The sequence below is a fragment of the Lissotriton helveticus genome, chromosome 6, assembly GCF_964261635.1.
Source record: "Lissotriton helveticus chromosome 6, aLisHel1.1, whole genome shotgun sequence".
NCBI lineage: Eukaryota > Metazoa > Chordata > Amphibia > Caudata > Salamandridae > Lissotriton > Lissotriton helveticus.
In genome coordinates this window covers 1,030,086,268-1,030,103,702 of record NC_136067.1, presented here as the reverse complement: position 1 = coordinate 1,030,103,702, position 17,435 = coordinate 1,030,086,268, and the positions used below count along the sequence as shown (strand labels likewise).

Genomic DNA, 17,435 nt, shown 5'->3' with positions numbered 1-17,435 from the left:
ACGATCGGCGAGTATGATATCTAAGGCAATTCGGTTCTGAAGGGTCATGAGTCGATCCGACTGAAGCTCGGTTGTCAAATTGCCAAGGGCTCCGGCCGTTGTAATCACGGTGGATTCAACTATCCTTGCTAACTGACGAATATTCCTGCTGTTCACCATAGGCCCCCAAAACGGCAGAAAACCCTTTGCGAAGTCAGCGAATTCCTGACCCGCGGTGTCGTCTTTACTCACGACACCTCTAGCTGTCCTTGTCCGATGGTAATCTGCTCTGGCCGTGTAGGTGGGAGGTAGCAGAAATGAGATGAAACATGTACCCTAGAAGTCAGGGGGCAACCAGGTGTAGGCTTGGTCGTGGCAGACGAAATACGTGCCTTTGGCTGCTAGGAGTATAGGGGAAGTTCGGGAAGCGAATACATATGTTTCTGTGCAAATGCTCTTTCCTAACTGTGCTGTGGGGTCCCTACCAATACCCTGTAAAAATAAGTGACCTCGGTGGGGCACTATCCAAACTGGGCGGGATTTCTTTGCTGCCTGGCTCTTGACCAGGTAAACCCCATGTTTAGTCACGTTCCAACGGGTGTAGGGACTGAGTTCATCTTTGGGTATTGTCAGGTATGTGTCGATATCCCTACTCATATTTCTTATCCCTGCAATTAGTGCCTTGTTACTGGAATCGCTCTCAGTGGAACGGGTCGGGTATGGTTCTAGGGCGAATAGGAACATGGTCTGGAAAGCCCACAGAGAACCATAGTAACTGAATGGCAAAATGAAGTATGGGATTCCCTTATCGGTTGTGTGTGGCATAAGTCCGCATATCCTACAGTTTGATGTGTTCATTATGGACTGGTGTTGGTGTAGTAGCTGAATGAAAGAGTTATTTACAAATTCGAGTCTTCGGGCAGACTCGTGTTCAGGTAGAGGGTGAAAGTAGTGTGGAGAAATAGTGGGAGGAGGTGGTGGCTGGGTGTCATTCGAGAAGGTAACTTTAAATACGAATAGAGTATAACCAGTAAAAAACACGACTATGCTACATAACATTAAAACACATATTATCAGGAATCTTCTTTTGGACAGTATCGTGCATAACTCTTTTTCAAAGTTTGTGAGTCTGATAGGTCTCTCTACCCTAGGAAACTCCATCCTCTAGTTGCTGCCCGCGGTGGTTGATTGATTCTCCCAGGGGGTGCACTCTGTTCAGTCCGGGGTAACTCCCGTGGACCAACCAGAACCGTGGACCTAAAACTTCCCCAGTTGCACTCCCCAGACTTCAACCGCGACCCTAGCAGCAGAACCGGATGGCGGTTCGAAAATCAAAAATGAGCTAGTTCCCTGGGACGAGAGAGCTGAAAAATCCAAAAAATAGTTCTTAGGGGAAAAGGGAAATCACATTAGATCAAGCTTTTATTAGTCTCTTTGTCTAGACCGTAGGTTGTACCGTCGTTTCCCAGGTACGGTGTGGTCTTCGAACAATGTCTCAGGTTCGGTAGTGTCCAATTGCATAGACGGTGACACAAGTCCTTGTAAAATATGATCACTCTCCTTCTCGGTACCAGTTTCTTTCAAACGTGCATCGCTGAAAGGGATGAAGCGAGGTACGGATTCGGTCTCGGAGTCGGCAAGTCCTTTATTGACCCATCGGTCGTATGGAAGGGGTAGAGGGACCCGTTTACAGTGGGTCCCATGTACCCAGTTCTTCTTGCCTTCCACCCGAACTGCTGATCTCGTTGAAAGCAGCACCAGGTATGGTCCGGTCCACCTCGGCTGTCCGTTGTTGGTGCGCTGGAAATTCCGCACCAAAACCCACGAGCCGGGTTCGATGAGGTGACCTGGATCGTCAGAGGCTGGCGGAGAGGAACTGTGAACCTGTTGGTGTAAAACACGCAATTTAGTTGTCAATTCGCACAAATAGTCAAGCAGTACGGGGTGTTCTATTTCACTAAGTTTCTTTGGTCTTGGCACGCCCCAGACGTTGGCTGGGCGGCCAAACACTATCTCATTGGGGCTAAGTCCTAATCTGGAATGGACAGTCATTCTGGTTGACAAGAGTGCTAGAGGCAAGGCGTCGGCCCATTTAAGACCTGTACTGGCTTGGATCTTGGCTAGTTTGAGTTTTAGAGTGCCATTGTAGCACTCTACTAATCCAGCTGATTGGGGGTGATTTGCAGCGTGGAATTTTTGGTGGATGCCTAGACACTCACACACTCTCTTCATCACGCATCCTACGAATTCACTTCCGTTATCACTCCAGACAATTCTAGGCATACCGAACCTCTGGAAGAACTCTTTGACAAGGGCTTTGGCAGTTGATAAGGCGGTGTTGTCCTTAAGGGGGTACGCTTCCACCCACCTTGAAAAGGCGCAAACAACAACGAGCACATACTTTAGATTGTTGCACCTCTCCATGTGGATGAAATCGAGCTGCAAAACCTCGAACGGATACGTTGGAGGCGCAAAATGACCAGCTGGAGTTGGGGTTCCCCTACCGGGATTGTACTTCAAACACACCATACAGTTTTTGACCACATTCTCTGCATATTTTGGGATATTGCTATTCTGCCATACTGGGGCCAATAGTTTACATATTCCTTTCGAACTGATGTGCGCAATTCCGTGAGCCATCGTTACTACTGCAAGTACGTATGCATTAGGTAATAGCCATCGCTGGTGTTCTGATAGTTCGACCCAACAACCATTCGCATCTAATCTACCTGTGCTTTCTCTCCATTCATTCACCTCGTTCTCAGTGGCCTCGGCTTGTATCGATTTCACGCTTTCAATGGTGTCCTCACACATTCCCACATCAGCAATCCATCTAGCTGGACCCATAACATACATCCGACTGATTGTGTTCCTTGCAGTTTCTTTCGCAACCTCGTCTGCAAATGCATTCCCGCGGCCAACATCATCCTGAATCTTTTTGTGTGCACTGCATTTTATGATGGCGACTTGTAGTGGCAAGGTAAGTGACTCAAGGAGCTCATTAACTAGCTGACCATGTTGTATCTTTGCACCATGGGACGTAAGGAACCCACGTTCACGCCACAATCTCCCGAAACTGTGAGCCACACCAAAGGCATATTGGCTGTCAGTGTACACATTCACTCGCTTTCCTTTCGCCAACACACATGCTCTGTTAAGCGCTATAAGTTCTGCGGCTTGTGCAGAATCGTGGGAAATACGCGCAGTCTCTATAATGGTGTGTAATGTCGTTACGGCATATGCTGTAGTCGTATCACCATTCGGCAACTTGAAACATGAACCATCAACCCATAAAGTGTCATTGCATTCGGGAAGGGGAGTGTCCTGTAAGTCTACTCTCCCTTTTGTCTCTTCTTCTGTCCTAAAGCAGCAGTCATGGTTATCAATCTTGTCTGTGTCTGTTTCTGTTGGGATGGGAAGTAGCGTAGCGGGGTTGAGTGTACCACACCTCTTTATGTGGATGTGACTTGCTAGCAGTGTAAGTTCGTAACTGGATAGTCGAGCGCTAGTAAGATGTTGTGTCTTTGTCCTATTTAGCAAAATGTCTACTGCATGCGGAACCATAACGATCAGAGTGTTATTCATGACTAATCCAGCAGACTGTCGAATGCAGACAGCTGCTGCGGCGGTTGCTCTCAGACAACTTGGTAGGGCTTTAGCCACAGGATCTAGAGTTGCCGAAAAATGGGCGCTGTTTGTCCCCAAAGTATTGCGTTAAGACTGATAATGCACAACCTTCTTTTTCGTGGACATATAATGTAAAAGGCTTACTGTAGTTGGGGTTTCCCAACACAGGTGCCGAACATAATGCATCACGCAACTCGTGGAAACTCGTCTGACAATCTTCAGACCAAGGCATAGGATTAGGCGTGTCTTTGCGGAGTAGTGCCAGCAAAGGTTTGGCTAGTAGTGAGAAATTCGGTATCCACTGTCTGCAGTACGATGTAATGCCCAAGAAGGCTCGAAACCTCTCTCTGTGTCCTTGGGGCACTTAGTTCTGCAATTGCCCGTATTCTTTCTGGTGTCAGTCTCCTTCCCTCCTTCGACAAGATGTGACCTAGGTAGGTCACTTCTTGTCGACAAAATTGCAGTTTTGAAAGGGAGACTTTGTGCTTCATGCCACATAAGTGACGCAATAGTGACAACGTAGCTTCCTTGCAAATCTCCTCAGTGTCTGCGGCGATCAGTAGATCGTCTACGTACTGGATCAAAGTTGACCCATCTGGCAGCATAATTGTGTCTAGTTGTGTTTTCAGAGCCTGACTGAATATTGATGGGCTTTCGCAGTAGCCTTGAGGAGCGCATTTGAAGCGGAAACTTCGTCCTCCTAAATTGAAGCCGAAAATATCTCTACTCTCTTCAGCAATTGTGATGCTGAAGAAAGCGTTTTTCAGGTCAATCACCGAGAACCAAGCTGCTGAAACTGGAACCATTGTCAATAAGGCAGTAATGTCGGGGACAACTGGAAACTGCGGTATAACTACCTTGTTCACTTCTCTGAGGTCGATGACGAACCTGTATACAGGTGGTCGTGAAGGATCAGTACGTTTTAAGACCGGAAAAACTGGACTGTTACAAACGTTACCTGTTGTTTCTTCGATAACATCTTTGTCGATCAGATCATAAACGATCATTAACAACGCCTTTTCGCATTTGTTAGATATTTTGTATTGGGGAATACGTGGCAGTCTAACGTTGGCTTTCAAAGTTATAACGTACGGTGCTATCTCCAAACGACCTACATCATTAGAACCATTAGCCCACAGTATATCAGGGAGTGATGACAATTCAGTTGGAATATCTTCTTCTGACAAATACATTGGAGAAATGACTTTTTTCCCTAAAGTAAGTTGTACTCCCGAGGGAGAACAGTAAAACGTCGCATACAACCTCTTTAGCAAATCCAGTCCTAACAAATTTTCACCGCAACCTGTTGAAAGAATGAGGGGTGCTTCTAATTCACAGCGGCCAACAGAAAGGGATATAGGACTAGAGATCGGGTTTCTAACAGGGGCGCCAGAGAAGCCTACTGAGACATTCATTTCGCCAGACAAAGGTGCGCCAGGAAGTTTCGAGTGCATAATAGAACTTTTTGTAGCACCAGTATCCAGCAGAAATGGCTCTGACACTCCTGAGGTAATTACCTCCACATAAGGTCCATCCTGATCTACTGGAACTGAAACAACTCCCTCTCTTTGTCCATGGCTGTCCTAGCAATCGTTACCCTCATTGTCGTGTTCGGTGTAATAGTCGTCAGCATAGTACTGAGCTGACCTGGACGATGTATTATTCTGTTGGTCAAAGCTATTCATGGAATTCTGAGGCGGAAAAGAAGCTGTGTTTTGGGCAAAATTTCCACGGCCCCTACCTCTAGGGGCATGTTGAACACCTCTTCCCCTTACACCTAAAACACCGTTTAAGCGTCGCGCAAGAGCCGGACAATTACTTTTGAAGTGGCCCTCTTCCTTGCAATACGCACATTGATTCGGGCCATACGGAACACGCTGATGGGAAAACTCGTTTCCTTGCGCGTTTCTCGAATACTGCGGTTGTTGCTGATAATTGGGCTGACTAGCCATACGAGGCGGATAGGCCTGCTGGAGAAGAACTTTAGTTTTTAAATCTTTCGTCTTTTTGTCTGCCTTATCTAGCTCGTCTTTGCGCCTGTTTTCGTAGTACTGAGCTGTTGCTAAAATCTGCGCTGACGTAGAGACAGCCCAAGCACTCTCTGAATCTTTTAGTTTAGTGCACAGTTCAGGAAGCAAATTATGTACAAATTTGTCTACGAACAATCTTTGGCCACCCTCGGTAGCCATATCCTGACCACTATAATCGGTGAAAGTTTCCTCGAATCTCGTGAAAAAGTCAGATACATTCTCGTCTTTCTTCTGCTTGCATGCAGATAGCTTGTCCCAGTTTACGCGTACTTCAGGCATAATTGTCTTCATGTACACAATAATTCTATCGGGAAGTTCAGCTATTAACGGCTCAGGCTTGAAACCACCGACTTGTCTAGCATCTGTAGTCGCAATGTTCGCCCACGAGTCACCTAATTCTTGGTCATGATCCGTATGACGAATTTTACTCCATAAAGGATGTGGAACAACGTTCCCAAACAACATGTCTATATCCGCTAAATTCATTATACATGAGCTTGCAGTTTGGGACAACTCCTTATAATACCCAGTCGGGTTTTTACGGGGATCGGGTAGTGTCTGCTTGAGTGCTAAAACTTCTGATCTTTTCCAGGGGACATGTACCCATACGCGCTGGAAATGAGGCAGAACCGGTGGAACTGCAGTTGCGTCACCTTCCCTCCAAACCGGAGGAACCTCTCTCATGGGGTACTGTCTCGCTCTTTTCCTACTAGATGTACCACTTTCAGAGGATGACCCAGAATTACCACCCGTACTTCGATGTGATAATAATATCTCAACTGCTTTTTCAACGTCGGGACCCACAATCATACCCTCCCCAAATTTAAATCGTACACTACACAACTCTTGCTGGTTGCTCTTCTGACCATTATCTTCCAAATCCTCACACAGAAAAACACACATCTGCTCAAACACGTATCTTTGCGTTGGTTCATCCCATTGACGGAAAACGTTCATGCAGACTCTACATCATATCTTGCGGTGTCAATAGCCCAATTCCGTGCTAGCTTATTCAATGATTCCCTTTCCTGATAATCGGGCATTTGGCTTCGTAATTGTCTTCGTTCCGTATTAGGGGTCGTTTTAGGCGACCGAAAAAGTGGTGAAGGAAAGTTAGTAACAATGCTGGCCATTTTATGCCAGACGGAAGGTGAAAATGGAGGAATAACTGGTAGTAGAACAGAGTCACGCAGAGCAGAAACAGAAACATTCGTAGAACGAGTATCAGAGAGACTAGAAGGTGCGCTAGGCGAAATTTTAGAAGGAACAGTAGGAGAAGTAGATGTCATCGGTGAGCCTTGAGGAGGCTGCACCCGAGAAACAGGAGCCAGCTGAAGAGCAGCTGGTGAGTGCTGTAAAGGAGCCTGTATAACAGCTACCAGAGGTGCAACTAAAGGTTGCGGAGGTGCTGTGGCATTTTGTGCATAGGGTGGTGGCGAATTTAATAAGTGGGACATTAATGGATCTTTCTCGGATCCTTTCTCTTGACCCTGTCCCTTATTTGGTAACATCGGGTAACATTTATCTACTGCTAGTTTCTTGCTCCTAAGCATTTGTTCGCTTTCCTGCTCTTCCTCGTTATGTCTGTATGCAACGGCAGCTTGCAACATCGACATACCTCTTTTATTCCTTTTTGCTATTTTTATTTCTTTCTGTTTGGCTTCTTTGCGCCATAGGCGGAAAGAGTCAAACATCGCCGGCCGGGCTTTTTTCTTGAACAATTTGACCTCTAAGTTATCTAATATTTCTGAGTCGAAACTACCATATTGGGGCCATTTTAAAACACCATCCTTGCGGGTGTATTTTATCCATACTTCGTTATATGCGATAGGACCTACGCCGTGTTTTACGTAGAGCTCATACATTGGAGTTCCAATCGGAGGAACCGGCCAAGAATCCTCTAATCGGGAGTCCTTACTACAACCAAGACAAAACAAGTTTCCAAGTCTGCTAAAACCAGGCATCTTCGCTCACTAGTCTAGCTTCAAACTTCAAAGGATTATCTATTACGATATTTCTCGTGAATACACGAGTCCTTCGGCTTTGGGGCTTGCAAGTACCAACTCAAAGCGTATCTCAAGGATACCAAAAACTAAGGACAAACTAAGGACTGGGAGACGCTCCACTTATACTTAACTGAAGTATTTGAAGATCTGTGACGTCGCAAGAAGACTCGTCTATCGTTTCGCTCTACCAAGGATCACTGGGTCCAAAACAAGGCGATAGTCAGGGCAGCAGTCCTTCGTAGCCGTCGGGACGCGGGGAACCTCGCAGCAAAGACCTTCGGAACCACGTCGACATACAAGGGTCGCTGAAGTGGCTGGCCGTCCTCCGGAATTTTCACACGAAGCTCCTCACGAACATCTGGCTTGGACCGTCGCCGCTTGATACCGCCCCGAGTTGGGCGCCAACTGAGGTGCTGGGTTTTTAGGAACCCGGTGGTGCCAGGGGATAACACCCGAAGACCTCTGAGTTCTCCCTTGTTCCGGACCACAGAAACAATGAGTCTTCTATCGCAGTCAAAGATCAAGTTTTATTGGCAGCTACCAAGTAACACGTATCCCAGAAGTACACCTCACGGACAGTAGGTTCTCGGGAGACTGTTCGTTTTTACAGAGCCAGCCTTCTCCTTATATACACAGTATATAGCTCCAAGCAAGAATTCTTGAGTTTATGATATGGCTGTACACATATTTCTACAATAATACAAAGAGCGAAGTCATGTAAGCAAGCCCACATTTTAGATGTCCAGTTCGTTGATAGATTACCCAGTTAGGCCTGGAACTCCCATCAGATATCGATGAAACCTCAATAAAGAAGGGCACCTCCTAGTCATAAAACTGGCCATAAACAAGGAACGTGGACAGGTGCGTGTTTGCAGAAAGCATGGTCTGTATGTAGTGAATGGTTTGTGGAATGTTATGCACTGATGTTATCGTATTCGGCCACTGGGTGAGGAGCCGCCCAAACAGGTCTGGCCGAAGGTAGTGGAGTCAGTTGGGACAGGTCAGGGGGAAGTCAGGGAAGGTGGACGTGTCCTTTTGGATCAAGCTCGACCTTTAATTGACTTATCATGAGGGCAAGACGTAAGATGGATGCCGTTTACAAGATGGAGTCTAAGGGGTCGGAACGGAAACTACGATTTAGGGGTGTTGGCAATCTTCGATTATGATGCAAATGCACAGGAATGATGTCCTAGTCATTATCGGTTCGTCGATACCAAATTCGTCATGGTATGTGGATGTTTTGTGACACGGAAAAGGACCTCGATATCGGGATAACAACAGGGTCCAGATTTTCAGAACCACAACCCTAAACCAATAACCCTGTTTCTTATGCCTAGAATATAATGATTAATAGAAATCGCAGAAGAATATTCCACTGCTCTATCTTCCGAAACTGACTACACACTGGTTGTGACTGTTCTCACTCTGTTCATGTCAACCTTCGTCTTCAATTGAGAAGCCATCAGCTTACCCGCCTTAATGCTAGATGAGTAAATATTTTATTAGGTCCACAACAAGGTGTATTTCTGCTTTGCCTATGGCTTTCACCTGGGAGCGCAACTCTAAGATTTTACTCCAAAGTTTAGAGGAGGCAATATGTTTGTGTTCCATCCCCATGGCCTTAAGCTGTGATTCTAGTTCCTTCCATGATCTCACCTTTGTTTTCTGGCGAGAAGCCTCGAACAGGAACATGCCTCAAAGGACTGCTTTAAAGTAGCCCATAACATGGTGAGACCTACATCTGAGTTGTCATGGGATACATCCTTTGCCACACATTCCTTTGACACATGCCTTTACCACAAAGTTAGCACCCAAGATTGACCTTTAAAGCACAAATGTTACAGCTCTGAAAGTTTTGCAGTGCATTCCTTTCTGTTCCTTTGAAGCTGTTCCTTTGAATTGTATTTTGGTTTTCACTGTCCCATTACAGATTCCATTTCTAAATCCAAACTATAGATATGATAACGTCTTTGTATTTCAGGAAATCGTAGATTGCGATCTTGTGCATGTAGGTAGGGAAAAAAATATCTTAACTTCTCCTCTCCACCTTTCCAAATTATGGGCAGCAGCTATATACGTTTCAATTTCCTCCCATGGTATCTGATGCTGATACAGACCCCTGTTACAAAGTGTATACAAAATTGTAGCCAGAGAGGGGTCTTGTTGAAGTACCCCCAGTACTGAGATACGCCGTACCTTCAAATTGCACAATGTTTTCTTTTACTGTTGTCCGCAAGCATTCCAAGACAAGATTTACTGGGAACTTTTAGGACCATTCAGGTATAGTTTTTGTGTTGTCAAAATTGTTGTCCTTCTAAAAGACTATACCTTCCAATTCAAGAACTTTCCTTTGAATTCTCCATCAACTCACCCTGAACATTACAGTTTAAGCTACACAAACAATGGTTAGAATGTCCTTCTGCTCTCTCGGATTCTGTAATAGTTTCTTCCTGAAGGCCAACAATTTCCAGTGACAGTGATTTGCCAACTCAAAGCCTCTTCTTAATGTGTATAAAATTAATTGTCTATGAAACAAGCCTTGAATAATAGAATAAAGGCATCAATTCACTATCCTGAACTTCAGTGACTCTCCTGGCTGAAATCGCTTTATAAGAAGGTGGGGGTTTGTCAAGCAGTTGTAACTGCTAGCAGCCCAATGAGACTTGTAGAAGTCCTCAAGCACTGAATAACTTTGGTACCTTCCAAAAAAATACCTATACTTGAGATGTGAAAAAGGTCTACCTGCAACTGAAAAAAAAGAGTGAACTTATAGCTGAGGAAGTGCAATGCCGCCAGTCATCAGACATTGTGTTTAGACATTCAGTGATTTAATCAGTGATCTAACCTTTTGTGGGCAGCTTTCTCCCCGCATTGAAAGTATACTTCTGTAAATCTTGTTGCTTGCCCATTGTGGAAACTCGAGAAACTCCAAAGCACATCATTGTTGTGTCATGTCTATGAGCTGATGTCAGGTGCAAAACGGAATATTGAAAGAAGTGTGCATTCTACTTCCTAATCTGTATAGCATCCACCTAGTGTTCCCTGATTATGGATTCATTTTAATGTGGTCATCGAAGGTATGTTGAATTGGACAAAATTTGTCCTCAAGTGCCAACTTCAAAAATAGCATTTTTCCGTTGACCTGACTGTAGAAATAGCATTTTTCTTAGAACCTAGAAATATGACGATGAATTGTTTAAACATTTAATGTAATGTCTATATAATGCAGAAAAATAAAGTAGTATTGAATGTGTTTCACAGGCACGTCATTGTTTCTTACAGGTTGAACAAGAGGAGACTGTGGTGCTGGAAATCCTCGTCAATGAAGACTTATTTGTGAAAAGACATTCACGTTACATTGTTCCTTTGAATGAAAGCATGCTGCATTCCATACCAAGAGAGAGTGACGTTTTATTTACAGTTCCCAACCATTCGGGAAAAGGTAAAGACTGAATGAAAATGCAGACATATAGTGAAAAGGAAAATTTTATTTTATCTGAAAAATGCTACTTACGACTATTCCTGTATTGGTTCAATAATATGAGCACTTGTTAGATTTGTTTAACTTCATCGGTGAGGGTGAGCAGAACTGCTATAGTATAGGCTCTGATGATTGTTTTTTCACTAATTTTAACAAGGTCCACATTTGAAGATTATATTTTCCATATTTCATATATCTGGGTTGTCTCTGTCACTTTTTGATTTGCTTATATGTTAAAGTATTGTGTCCGAAGATTTTTGGATTACACTATAACTAAATTTAAATATGCACTTTTATGTATTCTTTTATCATTGCAGCTGATCAGCTTGCAAAAATGTAATGAATGCAAACTTAGCTAGTGTAACAGAAGTACATTCCAAAAAATACTACTTTGTTGATGCTTTCTCTGGCTTTTAACAGACAATGTCGTTTAATACTCGCTTTTCTATTAATTCATTGTGTACTCTTTATTTTAATTGAGGACTGAAAAACACCCATGCCAATTCAACTTAATTAGGGCCCACTTTGATAAGTAGTAGCAAGGCACGTTCAGAGGGCAAACAACTCTTAGAAGATTTCTCAAGAAATCTATAGTGGAGCATAGAATTACAGAAATATGTATTACCCAGGCTCACTAACAAATCTCTTTAAAGTTTTTGTATTCATTTACAAAGAATGTGTTTTAAAGCTGGGCGTTTATCTGTAAGCCCTTGCTCCAGAGGCATAATTGAACTGGAGGTATCAAAAATCTGAATTTGTTAAAATCACTGTTAGTACAGAATTGTTGGGAGTTTAATCACTCCTATGTATTGCCTTTTGGCTTGCTTCATGGCAGAGAACGGAAACCTAATATTCTGACTCTCCTTTGTAACGGCTCTTGTGAATTTCATGACTCAATGAGATTTCACACTTGCTAATCACGCAATGCACTTTAGGAGGGTGGCTGTGAGTAAAATCCTCTCCAGGTGGCTGTTATACGTTCAGCTCTGGTCATAATGGCTGCAGAGGAGCACCAAGAAAGAAACTAAGAGCTATTCAACTGCTCGTGGATGGAAGGAGTTGAAAGGGCAAATTCTCCTCCCCTCTTTTTTGTCTTCCTATTGTAGAGCAACATTTTCATTTTTTAATTTGAATAACTTTTGGTGAGGCACTTCACAGTAAATGAATACAAACAATGCAAATTCAATACAATATGAGGTGACAAGAAAAGGAGGTGATCCTTTAATAGATGGCAGGGTAGATAAGGAGAGTATATGCATTCTTCTACTTAGGGGGGCAGACAATGAAGATTACAAATGGGATTGAACTAAACATGATGAAAGGTGTACTAGTAGGAACAGCTAAGCAGGATAGAAATTATTGTTGAAAACACATAAAGAAAAGTGGAGAGATGTAAGGGAAGGCTATGCCATTAATACATTTGAAGACAATAGTGAGCAATCAAAAGAGAATGCACATTTAGGAATAGAGCCTAAGGCGGATATGGAGACCATGGGTGTGCAGGGCAGGCAATTAAACAGTAATGTAAGAGCTAAATGTAAATTGAAGAGGAGCAAGTGGTTAGTCAATCGCCTTCTTCTCCAGATATTCCTGGAATTCCCGTCCTTGAAATGGGGGCCCATTGTCTGACCGGAACTCATCTGGCAGGCCTATGAGAGCAAAGATCTTGTCTAGGGTTCTTCTCACATGTGTGAATGCTGTCGATGTGACCACTTCTACAATTGGGAATTTACAAGCACTAGTGTGTTGCGGCCATCTGGAAAACATCCAAAATCGATGTTTATCTTGGACCAGGGTACCTCGCTCGGCTCTTCGGTGATGACTGGCGCAGGTGCGGGGACACTGCCGGTGATTGTACAAGAGTGGCACTGTTGTACCTTGTCTTCCACCCTGGTGCCCATTCCCGGGAACCATACCTTGTTCCGCAAACGTGCCAGCATCACTATCCTTTCTTGCAGGGCTTTTGGGATTACAATGACGTGTCCTCGTAGCACAACCCCGTGCTCTCCTTCACTGCGCTCACTGCGGATCCTCCATAGTTGCTGCCGGGCATGGCTGTCTTCGGCGTTGAGCGCATGGGCACCATCCAGGAAACGTGTCCACCCATTGTTCACTTGGACACTCTTGACTCTGGTTAGCCTTTCATCGTTGGTTGTTGCCAGCCCGATTTCCTCCAGTGTCATTGCTTTGGGGCATGCCTCGTAGGTGATCTTCCTGACGACGGCCTCGGAGTATGCAGCATCGGTGGGCGGTTGATGTCTCTGGGTGTCTTGAGAGATAATCTCCTGGATTGTGGGCTCCTGGGCGGTAGGTGACCTTGAAGTTGTATGCCTGCAGATGCACAGCCCACCTTTCGATCCTAGGGGGGCGCTACACAAGAAGCAGTGGCTTGTGGTCCGTTATGACGTGGAACTCTTCTCCGTACAGGTACAGATGAAAATGCTGGCACGCCCACTTTATTGCGAGGGACTCACGTTCTATCAGGGCCTACCTTATTTCAGTGTCCGGTAAGGCCCGGCTGGCATAGGCAACTACCATCCATACCTCCCCCTTGTGTTCCTAGAGGAGGACTGCTCCTAAGCTAACGGGACTAGCATCCATGACCAGTTCGGTGCGTCGTCCTAGGTGGAAGTACGCCATTACTGTCTTGTCCATCAGCACTGTTTTGATGGTGTTGAATGCTCTGTTGGCTGCTGTGGTCTACTCACAGGGCTGGTCACTACAAGTGAGGGCGCTAAGGGGTTCAGAGAGAGGGACCAGATTCGGCATAACCCAGCCACAGTATGTAGCCATACCCAGAAAACTGCGGACATCTGTGGGCGTCTTCGGTGTGCTGGCAAATCGGATGGCCATCGCTTTCTTGGGAGCCCATAGCCCTTCGCACGTAAAGATGTATCCGAAAAAGTCTATGGATTCTTGATAAAAGGAACACTTTGACTTGTGCAGGGTTAGGCCACAGTATTCCAGTTGCTGAAGGGTGGCTCGGAGGTGAGCATGGTGATCTTCCAGGGTGTTCGAGAACACCAGAATGTCGTCACTCGGATGGATTACATCCTGCAGGCCAGATAGGGCTTCTCTCATAGCGTTTTGGAAAACTTCCACCACTGATGACACCCCGAAACTCAGTCTCGTGTACCTCTGGAGGCCCACGTGGGTAGAGAATGTGGTGATAAACCTACTCTCCAGCTCTAGTTCAAGCTGGTGGTATCCAGCGTTCAAGTCCAACTATGAAAACCGCAGGACGCCATTCAGGTCTGCCACTATGTCATCCATGGTGAGCATGAGATGACGCTCTCTCTGGACCGCTTGATTTGGAAGTCTCATGTCCAGGCATAGTCGAATGCCCCCGGCTGTTTTGGGGCAACGACCAGCGGAGAGACCCACAGGGTTGGGCCAGACACTTTCTCTATAACATGGAGGTCCTCCAGCCTTTTTCAATTCCTCTCTCACTTGAGGGCGGCGAGGGAACGGCACTCTTCGATGTCTCAGGGCGTTCGGTCTGACCGTGGTATCGATGTGGAGTTTGAACTGCTTCCCTTTCAGTTTGCCCAAACCCTTGAACAGCTTTGGAAACTCTTGTAAGATGGCCTCAGTGTGAGAGTCATGTATCTGATTAGCAAAAAAAACTAGGCCCAAGTCTTCCGCCGTTGGACAGCTGAGGAGGGTTCCTTTTTTTACCTCTGTAATGTGAAAACGGGTCGTCGTTGAGTGTTGGCCACTCGTGACCGTAGCTTCGATGGCCCCTCTGAGGGGAAGTGGATGAGTCCCTCCGTATGTTTATATCTTGGCTTTTGTGGGTGCGAGCGGGGGTCGTGGAAACAAACGCTTGTACTGATCTGAATCCACAACTTTTATGGATGCCCTTGTGTCGATTAACGCTCTGGTGGCGGATCCCTCGATTTCCACGTAGCACATAGGTGGAGGCCATCTGTGCTTATTTGGCTGGCTGACAAAAGATATGACGAACACGTCGTCTCCGTCTTCCAGGGTGACACTGCGTCCTTACGGCGGGCTGTCCTCTTTAGACTGTGGGCCTCTAAATGATAACTGATGCAACTGTTGCGTCGCTCTTCTAGGTCTGGCATAGGCCTGCCGAGATTGGTTAGTCCTACACACTTTGGCAAAGTGGTTGGGCTTCCACATCGGGAGCAGGTCTTCCCTTTTACTCCGCACGTTCCTGTTGGTAGGTGTTCCATGCCACAGTTGCCACACATTCCGCACGTTGATGGCTGTGGTGTGGGGCGAAAAGTGTTTGGGCGCCTTTGTATGGCCTCAACCCGCTCTTCTTTGATGGGTGTGAACCTGGGGGCTTGAGCGGTGGTGGCGCTTCTGTGTAGGGGGCCCTCCATTTTTTCGGCTTGAGCATCTGAGCTGGCGTGGACAAGAATCTCATCTAGTGATCTTTCCAGTTGCCGAATCAGTTTTCGCAGTAGCACCGAGCGGCACCCTTGGATCACTTGAGCTCGTGTCTCTTCCCTCTGATCGGCAAAGATGCACGTGCTCGCCAATTCTACGTGTAAAACATATCCACCGATTCAGTGTCCGACTGCTTCGCCTGCCGTAGCTTGAATCGCTCAAAATCGGGGTTGAGCTGGGGGTCAAAACGCATGTTGAGCGCCTTGACAGCTGCCTCGTAGTCGTCGCCAGTGTCCAGCAACATTTCGAAGAGGTCATAGATTTCAATGCCGCCATAGTACATGAGCAGCAACATTTTCATTGTCCCATCTGTTTCCCTCGTACCTTTAAAATTGTGGTTCAGGCATCCTATCTACGCCTTCCAGCAGGGGGCGCCGTGGCTGGGTCAGCGGTTTTGCTGAAGTGAGGCAGTGGGGAGAGGGCAACCTGACTGTGCACCTGAGGTGGTGCGTTGGCACCCCTCCGGGGTTCACCCGCGTCAGCCTTTCGGGCCTGCTGCTCCTGCTTGGGGCGGCGTGCTCATTGCTCCAAACTGTGTGTGGGGGTAGGGGTGCTGTCCTTGCTACACGTGACCTGTGGAGGCGGGTCACACCATCTGCTCCCAGGACCCAACAAGGCCCAGTGTGTGCTGTGCGTCCCAAGCAGGGCCGCGGGGGGGTAGGCAGGTGGGCTCTTCTTTGGGACTGAGTGTGATCTTCAAAGTTCTAGAGTGTGCGCTCCTGTGGGCCTCTCAGTATGTCCCAGCTATGTGAGGAGAGGGTGAGGCAGTCCTGTACCCAGCTACTGGATGAGGGGGTGACGCATTTCAATCCCCCCCTTAAGGCAATTCAGTACTTGCCTCATATCACAGGGCCCAGCTGGCACACGGAAAGCTGGGCCGGCGGGGTCTTCCCAGTTTGATGACCTCCCCCTGGTGACTTACCCGCTGTCAAACTGATCGGCTCCGCAGCAGCAGATCAGCGGTCCCAGCGCACTCCCGCTTGGCCTCAGGGAACGCGCATCCTTGAGATAGAGTGTGCAGGGAGCGCACCTGGCGTCGTGGCCGAATGGGGTGTGGTCGTGCACCAGCCTCCTCACTCGCCCCCTTCTCCAGCTCACGGTCGGCGGCATCAGCTGTTCACTCTCCAGCATCAACGGGAGGTGCGGCGGGAAGCTCAGCGTCGGGGGCGAGGAAGGGCAGCCCCAGGGCAAGCAGCGGCGGCTTCACGAACAGGCACCACAGCCTCTCAGGCAACAGAGCAGCGTAGGACAGCGTGGGACACCGCCGCTGGCCTTACAGGTGAGGTGATATAGGCACTCGAGTTCGACCGGCCTCCTCGCCAATGTAGAGCGGCTCAGCCTGGTGTGGTTAGACCCTGCGCAGCACTGAAATTAACCCGTTCAGCGCGGCGCGAATTTTCGCGCTGTGCTGAACGTTCTGAAAAACGGGTGTGGTCATCAACCGACGCTCATGACGGAACCGCTCCGTCATGAGCACCAAAGGGGTTAATACACACCACTCGTGTTACTGTGTGTTGGAGGAAGACCCTGAGCTGTCTTCCGGTGTGTATTTGTCTCCTCGGGACGAGCCCGCCCCGAGGAGTGCATGCCAGTGCAGCATTGTATAGGAGAGCCCGGACTGCTCTCTACACAGACTTTCCTCTTTACTGCCATACTGTTGTTTTGTAAAGTGCTGCAATTATAATCTCGAAGGAACCCCTATGAATGGAAATTTACGACGTTCTGCTTATTTTTCAAAGCATGAGTTGCGTCTTATACATGATGGCCCTCGTGCCTCTCCCTCATTCAAACAAGCATTTGCAATGTAATAGGTCTCGCATTATGAAAGTTTGAGCTATTGGTCTTGTAAATGACAATTTTTTTTATTTAAGTGTTGGTTTTGAAAATAGCTAAATT

The 17,435-nt window shown here is 46.6% G+C and overlaps 1 protein-coding gene across 2 annotated transcripts in view; it reads left to right on the top strand.

Moving 5' to 3' along the window:
- The window catches only part of GINM1 (glycosylated integral membrane protein 1), a 320,213-nt gene that overhangs the window by 173,276 nt on the left and 129,502 nt on the right, over nucleotides 1–17,435 (top strand). For both annotated transcript variants that reach the window (XM_078648657.1, XM_078648658.1), the window contains exon 5: nucleotides 10,925–11,084. In XM_078648657.1, coding sequence (XP_078504783.1) covers nucleotides 10,925–11,084 — 160 coding nt within the window. The remainder of the gene's footprint in view (nucleotides 1–10,924; nucleotides 11,085–17,435) is intronic.